The 22,100-nt window shown below is 42.0% G+C and overlaps 1 protein-coding gene across 1 annotated transcript in view; it reads left to right on the top strand.

Moving 5' to 3' along the window:
* Positions 1-22,100, top strand: part of sik2b (salt-inducible kinase 2b) — a 130,220-nt gene that overhangs the window by 64,853 nt on the left and 43,267 nt on the right. Inside the window, exons 5-6 of the mRNA XM_060943841.1 lie at positions 2,618-2,742; positions 7,675-7,798. Of these exons, the coding sequence (XP_060799824.1) occupies positions 2,618-2,742; positions 7,675-7,798 (249 nt within the window). The remainder of the gene's footprint in view (positions 1-2,617; positions 2,743-7,674; positions 7,799-22,100) is intronic.

Genomic DNA, 22,100 nt, shown 5'->3' with positions numbered 1-22,100 from the left:
ACACATAGACACAGACAACCATTCACATTCACATTCACACCTACGGTCAATTTAGAGTCACCAGTTAACCTAACCTGCATGTCTTTGGACTGTGGGGGAAACCGGAGCACCCAGAGGAAACCCATGCGGACACGGGGAGAACATGCAAACTCCACACAGAAAGGCCCTCGCCGGCCCCGGGGCTCAAACCCAGGACCTTCTTGCTGTGAGGCGACAGCGCTAACCACTACACCACCGTGCCGCCCTCATTTTAGATATGTTATTTTATATTGAAAAATTAGCTGTCTCGGCGAGGACTTTTTTTTTTTTGACACAATTACTGTACATACTAATTTGATCAAAATAGTCTGAAAACTTACTGGCATTCAACATTAAAACTTAACTATGTTTCCAATGATATGGAACCAAATATTTGCTTTATGGTATAAAGAATGATTTAAGTGCATCCCTTTTGGAGCTACCTGTGGTCAAAAAAGCACTTTTTCTAAATGACACGAGTAATTTTGCTAAATATGACATATATTGCCATACACTATCGTTCAAAAGTTTGGGGTCATGTCCATATTTTTGAAAGAAAAGCATGCAGGATGTGACACTCTGACTCACAACGTTGCTATTTCACAACATTTATGATAGTACCAGTCAAAAGTTTGGACACGTCTACTCGTTTACAGGTTTTGAAATCAAAACTATGAAATAACAAATGGAACATATACACTACCGTTCAAAAGTTTGGGGTCACTTTGAAATGTCCTTATTTTTGAAAGAAAAGCACTGTTCTTTTCAATGAAGATCACTTTAAACTAATCAGAAATCCACTCTATACATTGCTAATGTGCTAAATGACTATTCTAGCTGCAAATGTGTGGTTTTTGGTGCAATATCTCCATAGGTGTATAGAGGCCCATTTCCAGCAACTCTCACTCCAGTGTTCTAATGGTACAATGTGTTTGCTCATTGCCTCAGAAGGCTAATGGATGATTAGAAAACCCTTGTACAATCATGTTAGCACAGCTGAAAACAGTTGAGCTCTTTAGAGAAGCTATAAAACTGACCTTCCTTTGAGCAGATTGAGTTTCTGGAGCATCACATTTGTGGGGTCGATTAAATGCTCAAAATGGCCAGAAAAATGTCTTGACTATATTTTCTATTCATTTTACAACTTATGGTGGGAAATAAAAGTGTGACTTTTCATGGAAAGCACAAAATTGTCTGGGTGACCCCAAACTTTTGAACGGTAGTGTACGTTCACCAAAAATAACGTTATCACCAAATTTTTTTTGCATGGTAAATAGAGCTATCACAGGGCTACAATAAACAACCAAGTCTATTTAGTCAAGCCTTTTGATATTGAAGATAATAAGTGTTAAATGTGATTTTTAGCTCGCGTACCCTGATTGTAAAACAACCCTGAAGTCGGTTTGTTGTAGAACATCATCTGTCCTGCTTCGCCTTCTGAAACAGAACCGTTTCAGATCTTACTCATCAAGGCGGTGTTTTGTGTTTGTGTAACCTTGCGTTACTCGTGATAATTGTATACAAGTGCGGTCATGGGTTTTTGCGTTGTTCTTGTATAGCCGTTTCAGGTTGATCCTGTCTGTGTCCTGTGGTGACACTATGGGTATTTTACTTTGCAGATGGGTGGGGGATTTGATTAGTCTTTGCTCTGTTTGCAAGCCATATTTGGTGACCTTGCCCCATTGTTCTGCCATGAACAGACTCTCTATCTAATCTGTAAGCACTTTGCCCAGCATGTCTGACCATAAAAAAAAAAAGCCTGGCTGTGACTTTACTGTACCAGCTTCCAGCCTCACTGCACGAACATTCCAGCTTGTTTTGCAGTCTAGAGTGTACTGTTATCGAGATGTGAGATGCTGATATACCCGCCGAGTGTGGTGTGGCACATGCATGCCAGTTATCACGGGATAAAGCAGCCAGATTGAGTGGGTTTATGTAATCAGGGCGGCTTCTGTTACGTGGCATTATAGCATGTCGGTTTTTACTTCAACTCAGCGTTGTGTGAAAGGTTAAAGCTGGGTTTGTTCTGAAATGTTTGCCTAAGACTCCCGTCGATTTTGGGCCCTTATTCCTGGTCATAACCTCGCCCAGGATGTTAATGACACAAATGGAGATTTACACTTAATCACGATGGCCCCAAGCTCTGATTATGGAGACAATGGAACTGTAATGACATCATTACTGCTGCGCAGCTCTGATTGAAAAACCTCTGCACGAGAGCAGGACCTTCTCCTGAAGGTCAGATGACAAGCATTCGTCCTGCAACGTGAAAGACACCGTCTCGCACAGGGGAATGAGGGTTAATGAGCGCATGTCTCGCTGTAATGATCTCTCCCACCTCCTCATGACCTGATTCACACACGCGCACAAACGCTGCTGTAATTCAGGCTGCTGTCAGTCAGCGTGTGCTTCCTGTGAGTCAGGCTTCTAATCCCCTTCTGATTTTTGTGCCACTGCTGGAGAGAATGATCTCGCTCGTCTCACTCGTCTCCTTTCCGCCAGTCCACCCCCTCATCCAAAACAGAGCAGTCTGTCATGCTTATCATCCATTCCTACACTCGCTCACATCTTGCCTTTCTCTCTCTTTCTCTCTCTCTAGATTTTGGCTTTGCAAACTTCTTCCAGTCAGGAAAGCCTTTGGCTACGTGGTGTGGCAGCCCACCGTACGCCGCCCCTGAAGTGTTTGAAGGACAGCAATACGAAGGACCACAGCTGGACATCTGGGTAAGCCTTTTGTGACTTCAAAAACAACAACAACAACAACAGGAAATGCCCCAATGATGAGATCGTGTTAGAGATCTTACATCAGTAAATTCCCTTGCAGATTAAAAAAAAAAGTAAAAGATGTGAGCAAGTAGGATGCCACTTTGCAAATTGATTTCCTTTGGAAAAACAAAGACGCAGGTGCGTGACGTAAAATGTTAAAAACAAACGTGGTGCTGTCGATTTGATTGAAAACTACTGAGCATGAACCATGATGGCATGGGTGCCAATACTTACCAATTTTACCTTTGGAACTGTGAAAACTCTTAAGATAATCAATGTTCCGCCACAAAAAAAAAAGAGCTCGTTTATATCCGACGTGAAGTGAGCCACGTGAATTCTTTGTATTAGAGCTAGATAGCGAATAGGAAGCCATATTGGTGATGGATCGTAACATTTTTAACTTAAAGCTAGACGGCCTTTCGATTTCATAAAATCGGTGAAATTTAGTTCTGTCTGAAATGTGGTCATTGTGATATATGTTTATTTCTGTAATATCTCACAAAATATCAGGCCATTCTGTAGCTGGGAAGTTATTTAATTTGAGGGGATTAAAGCAAATAATGTGCATGAAATCGCTGGCTTTGCGCAGTCAAGCAGACAGAGGAAGTCCGTGTGTGTGTGTGCGCATGCGCAGGTTTACCTTTGAGCGTGCACTGACAGTTCCATCATTCTGTCGCTAAACGAACAGCTGATCACACAGAGGTGCTCGCTGAGCGCCGATATTTATTAGTTTGGTCCTGCGTTTCCGTTCCTTTGTTTAGAACATAACGCCTTTTCTTCTCGCTTTCTTTCCGTTACTGTAGTCGGTCTTTCACGTTTCATTCGCACACTCACGTCCTCCATTTTTCTCTCCTGTTTCAAACTTGTATCCCACAATGCCTTGCATGAACGAGGAAAGCCCACCACGTGATGCATGATGTAGTATCTTGAATTGGGTCATGGTGAAGCAGGAAAAAATAGCGGAGAATTTAGGGTCACATGGAGATAAATTCATTAATTGTTCTATTTTAAAAAAACTAATAAAATTGGAAGTCTGTGATTTGAACTCAGTAGCTTTCAGTCCACTAAACAAAAATAACTGGGTGTCGGGGAAAATTCTTTTTATGACCTACACTTGAAAAATCTGAAAGGCGGTCTAGCTTTAAAATTTGGTGTTATGACAGTCACAAGACTACTGTGGAACATTGCTGTTGGTTACTGGATAGACGGTGCTTTTCATTTCCAAAATAAAGGCTGTTTGACTCAAGTGACACCAGTTATTCCACAAAATCAAGTCGTACAGGAGCTGATAGTCGATGAGGCTCGTAGCACCGAGTCGGTTATAAGCCATGCACGACGAGATTGAGTGGAATATCTGTTTGTTTTTTATTCGATCCACATTCACTGGATTTTCAGAAACAGAGCATTTTTATTTTTTGCCAATTCGATAAATAAAAACTTCATACAAAACGACTGACAGAATCATTTCCGCTTGGAATGTAAACAAACCGGTGAAATGACAGGAGCAATTTGTGAAAAATGCTATAATAATAATTCTTGAAAAATAAAGAGAGATACGTTCTTACCATCAAATACTTTTATTTCATATTTTGTCACTTTTTTTTATTTTTTGGGGTTTTGTTTTTGAGTAGAGGTTTTATTTTGTTCTCGGTTGGTTCAGCAAAGCGCGCTGCCATTTTCTTCTTCTTTAGGTTTTTTTTTTGGTGGTTGGCAAACCAACTTAAAGGTGCATTACTGCCACCGACTGGGCTGGAGTGTGGAACAGGATGCAATATTGGGGGCGAGCGGGACTATATTCTTTTAGCTGTTGCGGTTTCTTTTAAAGTGCCTATCACGGGTAAATTCAGGAGCAAGATCAATGTAATTCTCCTATTTTATATTAAACTTTGGTCAAATATCTGTAACATTCTGCATTCTCTGCAATTTTTTTACCGTGCGCAATACCAGAAAAATTCAGCTGAAATGGAGCCATTTGAGGCGAATTGGTCCGCCTCTGAAAAAACTTGGCATTTGGATTTCCCGGCAAACATTGACTTTCATGACGTCGCGTGCGGGACGCCTCCCTCTGAATCCTACGCCAGCGCTGGTTTGTTTATGAGAAAACGACCTGGTGGTTTTCTGCAAATTTCTTCAACGTTATCGCGTAATTATTAAAATGGTTAACAGATGTATCGTAGGAGGGTGTAGCAACACCAATCTTGATGGGATTAGTACTCATCGTTTTCCAAAAGACCGGACAATGAGAGAGAAACGGGAGCGCTTGGTCTACACAGGCTGTGCACTGAAACCGTGTAAAGCTCGCGCAGCCTGCTGGCGCCTCCGCAGGTGACGTCACGAATCTGGCTCCAGACTCCCTTGGGATTTTTCCAGACGTGTTTTGTTATTTTATTTTTTTCTGCTGTAGACAGATGGCCTTGTGTAAAATTACCCTTCTGGATGAGTGTGTAAAGGGACATGCTTTCATAGAAAAAAAAAAAACGAAATTGGTCCAGAATATGCACTTTAAATGCTCGATAACAAAGTTATATATCTGACTTGATGCACTCTGCCATTTTGTTTTTCTCTACTCACGGTATATGAGCTGATAGCCGAGTAGCCAATCAGAGCACACGATTGCTCATATCCAGTGAATGTGGCTATAGTAATTGTTATTATATTTGAGCAATCAGTGGGCTGTACGATTTATATACCGTAAAATACCAAATAATAGCCCGGGCTATTATTTGTCTCAATCACGTAAGAGACCCGGCGCGTATTAGAGACTAGGCGGCTATTTGGAACAGGCGATTAATTCCTTCTTCACAAACACCTTCCCCAAAATCTACCTCAAAACGGGGAAAAAATCATTCTCAGATAGGCCTACTTTTAACCAGTATAACTTACAGTTTGTTTAGAGTTAGATTACAGATAGCACGGTGCCCACTTCGGGGAATTTTGAAGACGCAGAATGCATCTTCGCATGGCACAGTCAGGGTGGATAAAGGATAAATCACACACCTTTTCCTGTTAATGACTAGTTAAGCGCATGCTTTACAAAATAATCAAGAAACCACACCATTGTCTGTGCGCAGCACTGTGATTTAATTACTCTGCAAAGTTATGGTCACTTGCTATCACCCTCACCCATGCAGCCTCCACCCTTTGCGCTTCGCGATGTCTGTCAATCTGAAATTGCATGGAGGGCGCGACGTTGAAGCAACATAATTAGGGTGCGAAGTGTCAAACCAAAGGGTTTTTTCTTATGCTGAAAAATAAGTGACCTGCAGTGGCTACATACTGTCATCTTGCATTCTCACGTTTCTCTCCAAGACGTCTCCCTATTTGGCCGATATGAGCCTATTCCCCGAGTGAGTTGGTACGGTGGCTCGACCCCGTAGAAAACTTAAAGTTCGGATGAAAGTTAGTTGAATAGGTTACTGACTTGTAGGCCTACATGTTGCCTGCCTGACGCGTGCTTCTGCCCAACTTGCACGACAGATTACTTGTTGAAAAGGCCCCTTGGATTAGATTGGCCGCGAGCAGACTGAAATGCATGTTAGAACGCGCTCACCTTTTTTGTAAAGCGTCTTCCAGATCCGAATGGGTAAGGGCAAGTGAAATGGTATAAGGTCTTTAATAAAACTCAGTGTGTGCTTTGACGCATGCATTCGGCAATTTAGGTCGTTTAACAGAAGCAGCAGTCCAACCTTGGAAACCCGCAGTCCTCAATGTCACCACACACGCTGGCTTTCGTTGGGTATACCCAAAGGGGTATTCCTCATTCGATGACGTAAGTGATATCCCACACACCCATGTCAAACGTAATTGGCTAAGACAGCTGTCAAAAGTTACGGAGTTGCATTCCTCAAGAAATATTACGGTAGACCAAGATTATAACATTGAAATGGCATGTTTATTATCACGTAAGTTACGTGTAAGTTACGTGTCATTCTGAGATGCGCAGATAGACAGTAAAGGGAATTCCGAATTCCCTTTACTGTTTATCTGCGCATCTCAGAATGACACAGGACAATGGGCGAACTAGATTTTTTTTTTTTTTCCCCAGCCACGGCGCGCCGGAACGCTATCACCCCTGCGTAACAAAATGTTGTAAACAGTATTATAGAAATAATTTCATTTTGCATTCATTCATTCATTCATTCATTCATTCATATTGTTTCGGTAGAAAACTATGCAATGCAAAATCGTTTAAACACCAGAAAACCAGAAAAGTGCTGGGCCTCAAGATTCTAGATAGAACGTTCGGACGCTTTTTTTTTTTTTTAGACCCCGGCGAGTATTCGGAACCGGCCTTTATTTGTCACAACACACGCGTACACCCGGCCGTTAAAGGGAACTCGGCGGTTAATTGGAACTCGGCTATTATTTGGTATTTTACGGTATATACATCCACCCCAGGCAAGATGGGTAATCTGGCTGACGGTGACAGAACAGCAAATATGGTATTTATACTGGATTAAAACCAGTGGCCAGATGTAGTGCTTATTCCATACCGTCCTCTAAAACCCACTTTGGTGGTATGACTTCCCGCTGAGAATAAACACCTTTCCTGATCCTTCTTATTTTGAGGAGTGTTTCCATATTTGGTATGTCACCGTTGTCTACATTAGGTATGAAGTGGCCTGAAAAAGCATTCGAAAGTCTTCCATTTATTTACAGGACACCTGAGCGGTTAATTAGTCATCTGACAGGCTGTTTGTGTGACCTCTTGATCTCGTCTGACGTCAGTGTGTAAACCAAACAGTACGCCATAGAGTACATGAGCGATAGAGAGAAGGGTCATGTGAGTGCACCTGTACCTTGACACTTAATGCGTGGTGTGTGTGCTGAGTTATCTGGTTATGCACTGTTAATGATTTTACTGTGCGTGCGTGTGTGTGTGTTTTGCAGAGCTTGGGGGTGGTCCTTTATGTGCTGGTGTGTGGAGCCTTGCCTTTTGATGGTCCCTCCCTACCTGTGTTAAGGCAGCGCGTGTTAGAAGGCCGCTTCCGAATCCCGTACTTCATGACCGAAGGTGAACAAGTTTGAGCTTCTGTTGTGATTTTCTTTTTGCTGCCTGATTCAAAGACAATGTAATTGAAAACTTGGCTCCTGAATGTGCATCTGCGGACTCTCCACAACAGGAAACGGGGGCTTGAGGCATGTGTTATGGAAAAAAATGTGGACGGGGGAGAAAAAAAAAAAAAAAGAAGCATGCTTGGATCAAAATTGAATATAGCAAGTTACCCATTTTCATGAGTGTTTTTCTCCAAACTTGAATCGCGTTCAAGCACTTTACACAATCTACCTAGCGCAAGTCCACACACCAGCTGCTTCCTGGATGGGTTCTTGCGTATATAGGTGGAGCTCCAGCCCCCACACCTCCTCTCAGTCGAGCAATTCGAGCCGTTCTGCGAACGTGAAGGGAAGAACATAGCGTGCTTTTACTTTACATTTCCGCCCTGCATGTCCTCATCGCACAGGACCGCATCCCCACAGAGCAAGCACATTCCATCTCTCTCTCACACACACACACACTGTTACTCTACTGCAGACTTCACTACACACTCGCTCAACACACCCGGAGGATTGTTTCCAGTTTGTTTTCTGTTTACATGTAGTTTGTATAACTTCTTCAAAAAGTTCCAGCGGTAAAATTGTATTTGCAGCTGACTTACTTTTCAACTTGGTCAGTTTTTCAGCTTGATCTCCCATCTCCGTCGCCTCTCTAGCATCTGTAGGACCTGATTTTTCAGCGTTTCCCTGTGTTGAGAACGGAAAACGTGTTTACTTAAAACACATTTGGACTTGAGTGCAAAAATTTGCAGACCCTCAGGACAAATATACTGTATATTTTTCGTATAAATATGCAAATGATTATAGGAAACCGTACGCGCTGATTGGTCGAGAAATTCAGACTATTTCTCGATAATCACCTCGGCAATATGGCAGCCAGTCGCTTCGTCACCGTAAGTGAGGAAGAATTACAAATTATGAAAGAAAATGCTGTTCCTAAAAGCACTAAAGGCGCTATGAATGTTGGTCTAAAACTATTCAGCGGTAAGCTGGGATTGTGATTTTATTTTATTGATTTCAAAACAAAGTATTTTATGCGATCGGGCGTAGATAAGTGACAAGTCTGCGCCACGTTGTTGTTTTGAACTTTGAAATAAATGTTTTTTGATATGATTTTTTAATGTTTTTAAAATAATCACCGGTGTATTTAGGCCAAAAAAAAAAGATAGTGTGTTTCAGGTAACATGAAATACTAAAATAAGGTCGGTAGGTAGGAAAAAGTTTTTTTTTTTTCTTAATTTTTTTTAATTTTGTTCGAAAAAATTAACACAAGTAAACATCTTACAAAATAGTACTTTGGCACAGAATCCTTTATACCACACACCATAATAAAATGTGTTTTAAATCTTTAAACGAATAAAAAAAAAATATCGCAAGAGTTCGAGTTATGATCTGCGGAAGCGTATTGCTGCCACACTCAAAAAAAATTGGCTTAGAATCAAGTAATTATGTGAAAAGATATTGTTAACAAAGTTATCACGTTTTTACAATATATTTATCATGTAATAACATCACGTAATTTCATGATACGAAATTATCACGTTATTTCATGATATTTTCATGTAATAACATGAAAACACCTTATCAAGAAATAACGTGAAAATAACGTCCTAGGCTCGGCTACTTCCATTAAAAGCAGACGGCCTCGCCTAGCCTACTGTAGAACTTGGGTCGAGCAAAAACACCGAGCAAAAACATGGCTGAATCCTGAATGACTCCTATTTGTATAAATAGGGGACTACATAGGCGGCAAAATGTAGTGTTTTTCCCTGCCATGGAAGTGCACTTGTATACTGAAGAGGAAGCAATTTGCATTACAGCCTTGAATGAGGATTCAAAATGGCGGCTCGGCTCAGTTTTCCCTTCCTCCTTCAGTATACAAGTGCGCTTCCATGTTTATGCAGGAGGACTGACAGAAGTGGCGAAACATTTTACTTTTTATCGTTTCTTTCACAACTTGAATGCGTTGAAACAAAAAATTATGACAAACTAACGCCGCTTACACTAAAATATCGAGGGAAATTTGTAATAAAAACTTTACGGTCGGCAATTTCGCCGCCGAAATTCTCGATCGGTCGGGTTACCGGAAACACACTATTTTTTTTTATTTGGCCTTATACTAAAACAATTATCCGCCTGAGGCAGATATTGAAATTGACACTCGCATTTCTGACTTCCGGTGTTTTTAAATCTCATTCCGACCACTAAGATCCCAATATTTTTCATCAAAACAACTCCAGTTCTACTCTAAAATAGTTATTTATTTACATGAATTGGTTTGATTTGAAAAAATAAGTAGGTAAAGCTCTGAAAACTCACTTCAGAGTTTCCCGTGAATCATAACATCACACTGTAAAAAAAGAATAGTTGAGAATACTTGAAATTTCAAGGCAACCGTCTGCATTAAGAATTTTATGTTTTGCCAACGATGTACCCATGATAATCCAAACTATGATAACACTGTTATCTTTATTAAGAATTCCTAATTGTCAATTTTCAATTCCTCATTCTGCCAACATAGATTTCTCTTTTTGCTGAACAGTGGCATTCACAGTAGTACAAAAAGGCAATTGAGGTTATCACAATTTTTTTTATCGAACCCGGGTCCCCGGATTTATGGTATGGCGCCTTATCCACCTGAGCCACGACAACATGAACTTCAACCGGAGAGAGAACCACATTGCCCAGCCCTTGCATTTGGGAGAGGAAACCCCGTGTCTTGGTCATTAAGAGCATGCGCTGAATAAACACCTGTGGCAATTATGTATTTTCAATTCAGATTATTCACTATTGTATATTTACACATCATTGAGGTGCACCCTATCAGTTTGATGTGGATTTTTCTGTTCGTTAATAATTATTCATATTTTCTTGTCCATTCAATTGTGAATATGGAATTACTTGAACAAAGCGTAATTCTGTTTTTTACAGTGCAAAACTAGCAGACGGAAAATTTTGCTGAATCCTTCATCAGAAACAGTGAGAGCGAGAGAACGTCCCTATAAAAGTTATCTGATTGATACTGACGTGTAATCCAGTCGGAAACCGATCAGGAGAGAGAGAGAGAGACTGACCGCTTTCCCGCTACTCAAAAATCACCGGCAGTTTCCCGACGTCCCGCGAGCAGAGAGTGAACTCTGTTGCACCGACTTCAACCTGCCGTTACTCCCAAAGTACTGAACCGATCTTAACCAGATACATTTCTTTGGAAAGCAGAGATTATAAGCATTTTAATGATAATATTCACGATAGAAAATATTCAAGAATTAAGCAATGACAGATTTGGAAACTTGGATGAGCGTCTGCATGGACAATTTTCACAGCACGGCCAGCGAGCGCCTGATACGCCGACTATTGCAGTCTAAAAAATAAAACTCTCAGGATGAGACCTTTAGATGAACAGAAGTTTTAAAGATTTAGAACAACTTTTGAATGTAATATTCAGTTTTCCTTTTAAGACTTATTGACTGTTTAGACCACAGCCACTGCACTTCAAAGATAAGGTAGTTTTGAGTAAACAGCCTTTTTTTTTTTTTATGGGTACAAAGAAATGTGTTGTCTGTGATAATCACATACACGCTACAGATTTGGAAAATTGGCTTGAAAACAACTCTGGTGTATTCCTTTAAACTCGATCCAGGCTGCTCTGCGAAAGGGCTTGTTCTGCTTCTTCAGAGGTGAAGAGGTGTGAGCTTTCACAGTCTTTCAGAACAATAAGAGGACCTTCGCTGTCCATCGAGCAAGGACGCGGGTATGATAGTGCGTGAAGGTGAACTTTTATTGTACGATGGAAGAAAACGTCAGCACTTTTTCTGAGCTCGGGATGTTGATGTTTTTATTCCGGCTTCTTGAGAAAGATTGTACGGAGTCACACTGTCTAATGGAAAACATAATTTGAGGCTTTTGAACTTTTCTCAGCACTTGATTAAAGCACAACGCTCGCACGACTCATTTCCAACTCGTCTCCTATTACGATTTAAACCTACTGTGAATGGCCACCTTAATTTTAAAATGTACTTAGCTGTTAAGTCTATAATCACTGATTCCGTATAAAAAGCTCCACTGTGCTGACTCGAAAGAGAAAAGCAGCTCAAACTGACCAACCAGCTGAGGAATAAAACCAGGGATGAGAGTGGGTCCTGATGAAAAAAAGCAGAAAATCTGTAAAATGTCCTGAAGGCACCGAAGGCGCCTGAAGTAATAAGGGGGGTCCAGGGGGACACCCTCTGTGAAATTTTTTTTCAAAATGAGACCTTACACACCCTATTTCCTGCAATCTGAGCTGTAGTTAATTAAAACACCTGATGTCTATTTTCATACTTCTCATCTCATCTCATTATCTCTAGCCGCTTTATCCTGTCCTACAGGGTCGCAGGCGAGCTGGAGCCTATCCCAGCTGACTACGGGCGAAAGGCGGGGTACACCCTGGACAAGTCGCCAGGTCATCACAGGGCTGACACATAGACACAGAGGTCACATTCACACCTACGGTCAATTTAGAGTCACCAGTTAACCTAACCTGCATGTCTTTGGACTGTGGGGGAAACCGGAGCACCCGGAGGAAACCCACGCGGACACGGGGAGAACATGCAAACTCCACACAGAAAGGCCCTCGCCGGCCACGGGGCTCGAACCCGGACCTTCTTGCTGTGAGGCGACAGCGCTAACCACTACACCACCATGCCACCCATATATTCAATATATTGAATTAAATAAAAACATATACATTACTTGTATATGATTTCTTCACAGTGTCTATTTAAACTTTAAAAGTTATACAGTTATCAACACTGTCGGCTATAATTCGAATGATCATATATTCAATGTACTGAATCAAACAAATGCGTATTTTATGGGGACTGTCTTTATCTTATTGTCCACATCACTTGTATGTTTTCTTCAAAAGGAAGCGCATATGCCTATTCACACTTTTTACAGTTAAGTTGTTTACAGTTTCCAGTTATTTTTGAAACAAATTTTCATTACATCATTTTGAATTCTTCTTCAGCTTCTTGGCCAAAGCCAAAAGCTCATCAGTCCTCTCTTTTTTCCTTTTTCTTTCATTAGCCAGCGCCTCCTGTGCTTTTACATGCTCTAACCTGGCTCTCTTCTGCTCTCTCTCACACTCCTCTCTCGCTTTCCTTTTGCTTTGCTAAACTTGTTTTTTATACCAGCATCAATTTCACGTACCTTCGCTTCATCTCGCTTGTCAATAGTATTCGGCATCTTGAGAAAACACGCCGATTAGAGGAAAGTATTTTTGATATGCAGCTCACGAACATGTGCAAGTTTTGATAAAAGAAAACGGCTATGGGTGTCTTTGTAAAAACTGTTTTGATTGGCTATTATGGTCTCGACATCGATGTTTTGACCAATAACAATGTAGATAACACGAATTTTACATCACATTCAACGAGATTAAGAGACTAAAGATGGCGACTTACAAATAATGTGTAAGCATCGTTGGAGTTAATAAAGTTTGAACAACATGAAGGAACATACCCCAACCCCCCAAAATTAATTTAAAAAAAAACTTCTCAACGGATTTGGCATAATATAAAAAGGTTGGTTTTTACTCAGAAAAAGCAGAAATCCGCCGAAAAGCAGAAGACTCTCATCCCTGTAAAACACAACGTGGTCTATTGTTAAATGAAAGTATACGAGCTTGATTGAATTTTCCAAACTGATTGGTCAGAAGGGATGCCTTTATGATTATTATTATTTTTTTTTTTTTAATGACAACGTGGCTCAGACAATAGTTCTAGCTGTAGCATGAACGTTAGTCATGTAACGATATATCATGTGACGATAAATCGCAATGCAAATTTATGACTTTGAATTGATGAAATAAAAAATTGTGACGTTTATCAAGCTGCATAATGTCTTAATTTTTCTTCACTGCAACTGTATTGTTTAGAGAGCAGAGGGTGTAAAATGGTGGGAAGACACATGGCTTCACCCTAGGCAGAAGTAACGCAGCTCTAACGCCACGAGAAAACAAAAAAAGCACATCTAAAAAGGGAAAAAGCTGCAGTGTGATTGTGTACAAATAGATTTAACAAGAAATCTGAGCTCTCTTTTTACAGACTGAGGAAAGCTAAAGAAAATGAAAGGAGGAGAAATGTGAATAAAAGTTTATTTAGAAAAGGCCTATTTGTTATTAGGTTTTTCATTTTTAATAAAAGGAATATTTTAATTTATAGGCTATTATATTTTACTCCAGCATTTACAAATGTGGGTAAATAATTATTGTTGGTTATTAAGAAAATGAAATACAAGTTTATTTATTTATTTATTTATTTATTTATTTAACAAAAGGACTATTTAAGTTGATAAACAGAAAAATAAATCCTGCATTTTTCTGGGAATAAAATTCTCTTCGTTTAATACTTTTCAAACATATCATGGGAAAATCAAATCATGAACCCAGTATTGTGAATCATATTGAATCGTGAATTTTTACATACAGTGTCATGCAAAAGTATTCATCCCCCTTGGTGTTTGTCCTGTTTTGTCGCATTACAAGCTGGAATTAAAATGGATTTTTGGAGGGTTAGCACCATTTGATTTACACAACTTTAAAGGTGCACATTGTTGTTTTATTGTGACACAAACAATAATTAAGAGGAAAAAACAGAAATCTGGAGTGTGCATAGGTATTCACCCCCCAAAGTCAATACTTTGTAGAGCCACCTTTTGCTGCAATTACAGCTGCAAGTCTCTTGGGGTATGTCTGTGTTAGCTTAGCACATCTAGCCACTGGGATTTTTGCCCATTCCTCAAGGCAAAACTGCTCCAACTCCTTCAAGTTAGATGGGTTCTGTTGGTGAACAGCAATCTTCAAGTTATGCCACAGATTCTCAGTTGGATTGAGGTCTGGGCTTTGACTAGGCCATTCCAAGACATTTAAATGTTTCCCTTTAAACCACTCCAGTGTAGCTTTAGCAGTATGTTTAGGGTCATTGTCCTGCTGGAACGTGAACCTTCGTCCCAGTCTCAAACCTCTGGCCGACTCAAACCGGTTTTTCTCCAGAATTGCCCTGTATTTAGTGCCATCCATCTTTCCTTCAGTCCTGACCAGCTTTCCTGCCCTTGCCGATGAAAAACATCCCCACAGCATGATGCTGCCACCACCATGCTTCACTGTAGGAATGGTGTTCTCAGGGTGTTGGGTTTGCACCGCACATGGCATTTCCCATGATGGCCAAAAAGTTAAATTTTAGTCTCATCTGACCAGAGAATCTTCTTCCATGTGTTTGGAGAGTCTGCCACATGCTGTTGGGCAAACTCCAAAGATGGTTTCTTAAGCAATTACTTTTTTCTGTCCACTCTTCCATAAAGCCCCGCTCTGTGGAGTGTACGGCTTAAAGTGGTCCTATGGACAGATACTCCCATCTCCACTGTGGATCTTTGCAGCTCCTTCAGTGTTGTCTTTGGTGTCCTTTGTTGTGACACTTTGATTGCACACAGGTGGATCTTAATCAGCTAATTATGTGACTTATGAAGTGAATTGTTTGGAGCAGCTCTTATTTAAGGGTTTCATACAAAAGGGGTGAATACTTATGTACACTCCAGATTTCTGTTTTTTTTTTTTTATATATATATCTTACTTATTGTTTGTGTCACAAAAAAGCAACAATTTTCACCTTTGAAGTGGTACGCGGGCGGCACGGTGGTGTAGTGGTTAGCGCTGTCGCCTCACAGCAAGAAGGTCCGGGTTCGAGCCCCGTGGCCAACGAGGGCCTTTCTGTGTGGAGTTTGCATGTTCTCCCCGTGTCCGCGTGGGTTTCCTCCGGGTGCTCCGGTTTCCCCCACAGTCCAAAGACATGCAGGTTAGGTTAACTGGTGACTCTAAATTGACCGTAGGTGTGAATGTGAGTGTGAATGGTTGTCTGTGTCTATGTGTCAGCCCTGTGATGACCTGGCGACTTGTCCAGGGTGTACCCCGCCTTTCGCCCGTAGTCAGCTGGGATAGGCTCCAGCTTGCCTGCGACCCTGTAGAACAGGATAAAGCGGCTAGAGATAATGAGATGAGAAGTTGTACGCATGTTGTGTAAATCAAATGGTGCTAACCCCCCAAAAAATCCATTTTAATTTCATCTTGTAATGCGACAAAACAGGACAAACACCAAGGGGGATGAATACTTTTGCAAGACACTGTAGCTCATTTAATATTAATGCGCTTGCACTGATATGTTATTGTTTCTATAGTAACAGCTCATTCATAGAGACTTGTACGGTGGACAAGCCACATAATCTAAGACTAATAATAAACAGATTTTTAAAAAATTTGTTGTTTAACAAAAACCCCCACCACATTTAACTGTTGATGTCGTGAAGTTTTTCTCTTAGGAGATATTTATTCTCATGTGTCAGCACTTTGTTACAGTCGTAGTGCTTTGTACAGTTTCCCTGCACAGGAAAGTCTTCAGGAAAGAGGAGTTTACGCTTTCCGTTCAGAAAAATGACTAGCTGTAATTTTTTGAGAGAGAGAGACTGTTGAGGGAAAAACCTTTTGTAGTTGCTAGATAAAGTAAGCGAGAACAGGAACTAACTTGTTTTGCAGACACAGCAATATGGCTTATAGTTGCATTTAATGTTAGGAAACGTCTTCAAAGCATGTTAGTTCCTGTTATCACTTACATTAGAACATTAGATTAGATTAGATTAGATTAGATTAGATTAGATTAGATTAGATAAAACTTTATTGATCCCTTTGGGAGGGTTCCCTCAGGGAAATTAAGATTCCAGCAGCATCATTACAGATAAACAGAGAAAAGAAATAGAGAAAAACGTATAGATAAATTAAAATAAATTAAGTATTTACATATACAAATATAAAAGAATAAGATATGGGGAAGAGAGGAAGGGGGAGGGGGGAGAAGTGGGGTTAGAGTAAGTGTGTGTGTGTGTGGGGGGGGGAGCAGGAAAGATATTGCACTTTATATTGCACATTATATTGCACATTGTCCAGTATTGCTTATTGTTAGGCTAGGCTACTGCTCCTTCCCGTCCTCTGTCCTCCTGTTACCCCTCCTCCCCCCCAGAGAGGAGTTGTACAGTCTGATGGCGTGAGGGACAAAGGAGTTTTTAAGTCAGTTCGTCCTGCACTTGGGAAGGAGCATTCTGTCACTGAACAGGCTCCTCTGGTTGCTGATGACGGTGTGCAGAGGGTGACTGGCATCGTCCATGATGTTCAATAGTTTGTCCATAGACCTCTTCTCTGCCACCGTCACCAGAGAGTCCAGCTTCATGCTGACCACAGAGCCGGCCCGCCTGATCAGTTTGTCCAGCCTGGATGTGTCCTTCTTGGATGTGCTGCCCCCCCAGCACACCACGGTGTAAAACAGGACACTGGCGACCACAGACAGATAGAACATCCACAGGAGTTTCCTGCAGACATTAAAGGACCGCAGCCTCCTAAGGAAGTATTGCCTGCTCTGTCCCTTCCTGTATAAGTGATTGGTGTTGCAAGTCCAGTCCAGCTTGCTGTCCAGCCACAGCCTGAGGTACTTGTAGGAATCCACAGCCTCCACCTCGACTCCCTCAATCAGAATTGGTCGTGACCTTGGTCTGGACCTCCCAAAGTCAATGACCAGCTCCTTGGTCTTCGAGGTGTTGAGCTGCAGATGGTTCCTGTTGCATCACACACCAGGCTCCTATACTCCTCCTCTCTGTCGTCACTGATACACCCAACGATGGCTGTGTCATCAGCAAACTTCTGAATGTGACACAGCTCCGAGGTGTAGTAGAAGTCTGCGGTGTACAGGGTGGAGAGAAGTGGGGCCAGCACCATGCCCTGGGGTGCTCCGGTGCTGCTAATTACAATGTCAGACATGATGTCCTTCAGCCTGACGTACTGCGGCCTGTCAGTGAGGTAGCTGGAGATCCAGGTGACCAGGCAGGGGTCCACTCGCATCCTGTTCAGTTTGTCCTGAAGCAGTAGGGGCTGGATGGTGTTGAAGGCACTCGGGAAGTCCAAGAAGAGGATCCTCACTGTGCCATTTCCCTTATCCAGATGCAAGTGGGCTCGGTGTAGCAGGTAGAGGATGGCGTCTTCCACACCAACACCTGCCCGGTACGCAAACTGCAGACAGTCCTGGGCATGTTGTACCTGGGGTCTGAGGAGGCTGAGGAAGAGCCGCTCCAACGTCTTCATCAGATGTGAAGTGAGCGCCACCGGTCGGAAGTCGTTCAGCTCGCTGGGCCGATTCTTTTTGGGAACTGGAACGATACCTGATGTCTTCCAGAGGGTTGGCACTCTCCCCAGCTACAGGCTGAGGTTGAAGATGCGTTGGAGTGGTTCACCCAGTTCAGCAGCACAGGTCTTCAGTAATCGTGGACACATTGTCCGGGCCTGCTGCTTTCCTGGGGTGAAGCTTCCTCAGTTAACCTCTGACCTGGTCTGCAGTAATGCATAGAGGAGTCTGTGTTGGGGGGGGGGGCTGCTGTGATGACTGGGGGGAGGTGTGTTGAGGGAAGAAGGAGAGATGGCTGCAGTGAGGGAGAGGGTGGGGGGGACGTGGGCTGGTTGAACCAATTGAAGAAGTCATTCAACTCGTTCGCCCTCTCCACTGTCCTCTCAACGACTCTGGTCTTTGTATTGTGGCCTGTGATGGTTTTCACACCTTCCCAGACCTCCCTCATGCTGTTCTCCTTCAGCTTCTGCTCCACCTTTCTCCTGTAGCTGTCCTTAGCTTCCCTCATGCAGCGTTTCACCTCCTGCTGTGCTGCTTTCATCGCCTCCCTATCCCTGCTCCTGAAGGCAGCCTTCTTCCTGTTGAGGACAGCTTTGGCTTCCTGTGTTACCCATGGCTTGTTATTAGGGTAACACCGTACAGTCTTAGTGGGGGAGACCACGTCTGCACAGAAGTTGAGGTAATCTGTCAGTGTGTCAGCCCCTCTATGTCCTCACAGTGTGGGCTAAGCAGCACATCCCAGTCCATGATGTCATAGCAGTCTCTGAGGGCATCTTCCATTTCAGGGGGCCACCTCCTGATGGAGCTAGTTGTTGCAGGCTGCCTTTGAACCAGGGGGGTGTACTTCGGCTGTAGAAGAACCAGGTTGTGGTCAGACATCCCTAGGGGGGGAGGGGTGTGACTCTGTATGCATCCCTCACATTAGCATACAGCAAGTCAATTGTCCTGTTGTTCCTTGTTGGACAATCCACAGCCTGGTAAAAAGCAGCCAAAGTAGCGTCCCCAGAAATGATGATAAATGCCTCAGGGTGCTGTCTGCAGGCTTGCTGTGACAGAGTGAATACTCTCACATGCAGCGGCTGCATCTGCCTTCGGAGGGATGTAAACACAGATGGTGATCACGTGACTGAACTCCCTCGGCAGATAATATGGCCGCAGGCTAACTGCTAGCAGCTCCAAGTCCGGGCAACATAAAACTGTCTTTACGGAGATATGTCCCGGGTTACACCAGCGGTTGTTAAACGATGAGTCCCCCACCTTTGCTTTTCCCGCATGTGTTAGTGTCTCTGTCGGCCCTCACAGCAGTGAATCCCTGCAGGTCCACGTTAGCATCCGGTACAAGGTGTGTTAGCCATGTCTCCGTAAAGATAAATAAGCTGCTCTCCCGGTAAATCCGCTGGTTGTTCAGTGCGGATAGCTCGTCGACTTTATTCGGCAGTGAATTCAGATTCCCCATGATAACGGAGGGAATGGATGGTTTGTAGCGCCGCCGGTTGTCCGCTAGCCTAGCCTTTAGCTTAGCTCCAGCCTTGCAGCCCCTGGGTTTCCTCCTCAGCTCGGCCAGGATGCGGTGTCGTATCCTGGCTCGTCCCATTGTTTTCAGGGCCAGCAGCTCCTCTCTCGAATCAGTGAGAAAACTGGCTCCTGGTTGCATGTTAAAGTTAAATATATCCATGTTATATAGTTAAACACACTATGTCTTCGTAAGAAGAGCAAAAAAGTTAAAAAAGGTGGAAAAAAGAGGTTTAAAGAGCTAAAAACTACAGAGCTACTGGAGAGGCAGCGGTCTCACACAGCGCCCATACAGTTTGTACATATACACAACATATTCAAACAGTTATTTCCTCACTAGCCTTTCAAAACAAATGTAGCTACTGAGAAACTGCAAAGCCCTCTGTCAAAAACATAAAGCTACGGCTTTATCTCTGAACGTTACAGTATGCTGACGCTGGAGTCTCTTTTCAAAACTCTCCTCACAGAAAATATCGCAATATCAATAATTGCACGCATTTGTAAGCCTATTTATGTGGAGTATCTACCATATGTCAACATCATTGTGCATGTTGTTACTATGGAAACAATAGCGTATTAGATCAATTGAATTTATACGGAATACAGGACGTAAAAATGTGACTTGCTCTCGCTGCTGTCAGAGCTGCTGTTCTAGAACATTACTCAGCACCTTTTGAGTTCTGGGGTATAAATCAGTTTAAACCAGCTAGCAGTTTATATATATATATATATATATATATATATATATATATATATATATATATATATGTATGTGTGTGTGTGTAGGAAAATAATATATACAGTCCTCACATGACCTGCTCACTTCAGGTCCTTCCACAACATTTCGATTGGATTAAGGTCAGGACTTTGACTTGGCCATTCCAGAACATTAACTTTATTCTTCTTTAACCATTCTTTGGTAGAACGACTTGTGTGCTTAGGGTCGTTGTCTTGCTGCATGACCCACCTTCTCTTGAGATTCAGTTCATGGACAGATGTCCTGACATTTTCCTTTAGAATTCACTGGTATAATTCAGAATTCATTGTTCCATCAATGATGGAAAGCCGTCCTGGCCCAGATGCAGCAAAACAGGCCCAAACCATGATACTACCACCACCATGTTTCACAGATGGGATAAGGTTCTTATGCTGGAATGCAGTGTTTTCCTTTCTCCAAACATAACGCTTCTGATTTCAACCAAAAAGTTCTATTTTGATCTCATCCGTCCACAAAACATTTTTCCAATAGCCTTCTGGCTTGTCCATGTGATCTTTAGCAAACTGCAGATGAGCAGCAATGTTCTTTTTGGAGAGCAGTGGTTTTGTCCTTGCAACCCTGCCATGCACACCATTGTTGTTCAGTGTTCTCCTGATGGTGGACTCATGAACATTAACATTAGCCAATGTGAGAGAGGCCTTCAGTTGCTTAGAAGTTACCCTGGGGTCCTTTGTGACCTTGCCTACTATTGCACACCTTGCTCTTGGAGTGATCTTTGTTGGTCGACCACTCCTGGGGAGGGTAACAATGGTCTTGAATTTCCTCCATTTGTACACAATCTGTCTGACTGTGGATTGGTGGAGTCCAAACTCTTTAGAGATGGTTTTGTAACCTTTTCCAGCCTGAAGAGCATCAACAACGTTTTTTCTGAGGTCCTCAGAAATCTCCTTTGTTCGTGCCATGATACACTTCCACAAACATGTGTTGTGAAGATCAGACTTTGATAGATCCCTGTTCTTTAAATAAAACAGGGTGCCCACTCACACCTGATTGTCATCCCCTTGATTGAAAACACCTGACTCTAATTTCACCTTCAAATTAACTGCTAATCCTAGAGGTTCACATACTTTTGCCATTCGTAGATATGTAATATTGGATCATTTTCCTCAATAAATAAATGGCCAAGTATAATATTTTGTCTCGTTTGTTTAATTGGGTTCTCTTTACCGTATCTACTTTTAAGACTTGTGTGAAAATCTGATGATGTTTTAGGTCATATTTATGCAGAAATACAGAAAATTCTAAAGGGTTCACAAACTTTCAAGCACCACTGTGTGTGTGTGTGTGTATATATATATATATATATATATATATATATATATATATATATATATAATCTCATCTCATTATCTCTAGCCGCTTTATCCTGTTCTACAGGGTCGCAGGCAAGCTGGAGCGTATCCCAGCTGACTATGGGTGAGAGGCGGGGTACACCCTGGACAAGTCGCCAGGTTATCGCAGAGCTTTCTCTTATATATATATATATATATATATATATATATTTTTTTTTTTTTTTTTTTTTGCCTAGCTTTCCTTGACCTTGAAAAAGCTTTTGATTGAATTCCCCACTACAAATTGTGGAAGGCCATTAGTCAAGCAGAATACCAGATTCCCCACAAATTAAGAAGTGTGATACAAAGTTTTTACATCACAAACAGGACTGATGTGTGGCCTCTTGTTTCTTGCGAGTTGTGGTTCGATGTTGTGACTGGTGTGAGACAAGAGTCAGTAGGATCACCTCTTCTGTTCATCATATTGATGGATCAAGTTAT

This window comes from Neoarius graeffei, chromosome 17, assembly GCF_027579695.1.
Source record: "Neoarius graeffei isolate fNeoGra1 chromosome 17, fNeoGra1.pri, whole genome shotgun sequence".
In the NCBI taxonomy this organism is placed as follows: domain Eukaryota; kingdom Metazoa; phylum Chordata; class Actinopteri; order Siluriformes; family Ariidae; genus Neoarius; species Neoarius graeffei.
This window is presented reverse-complemented; position numbering and strand designations above follow the sequence as displayed.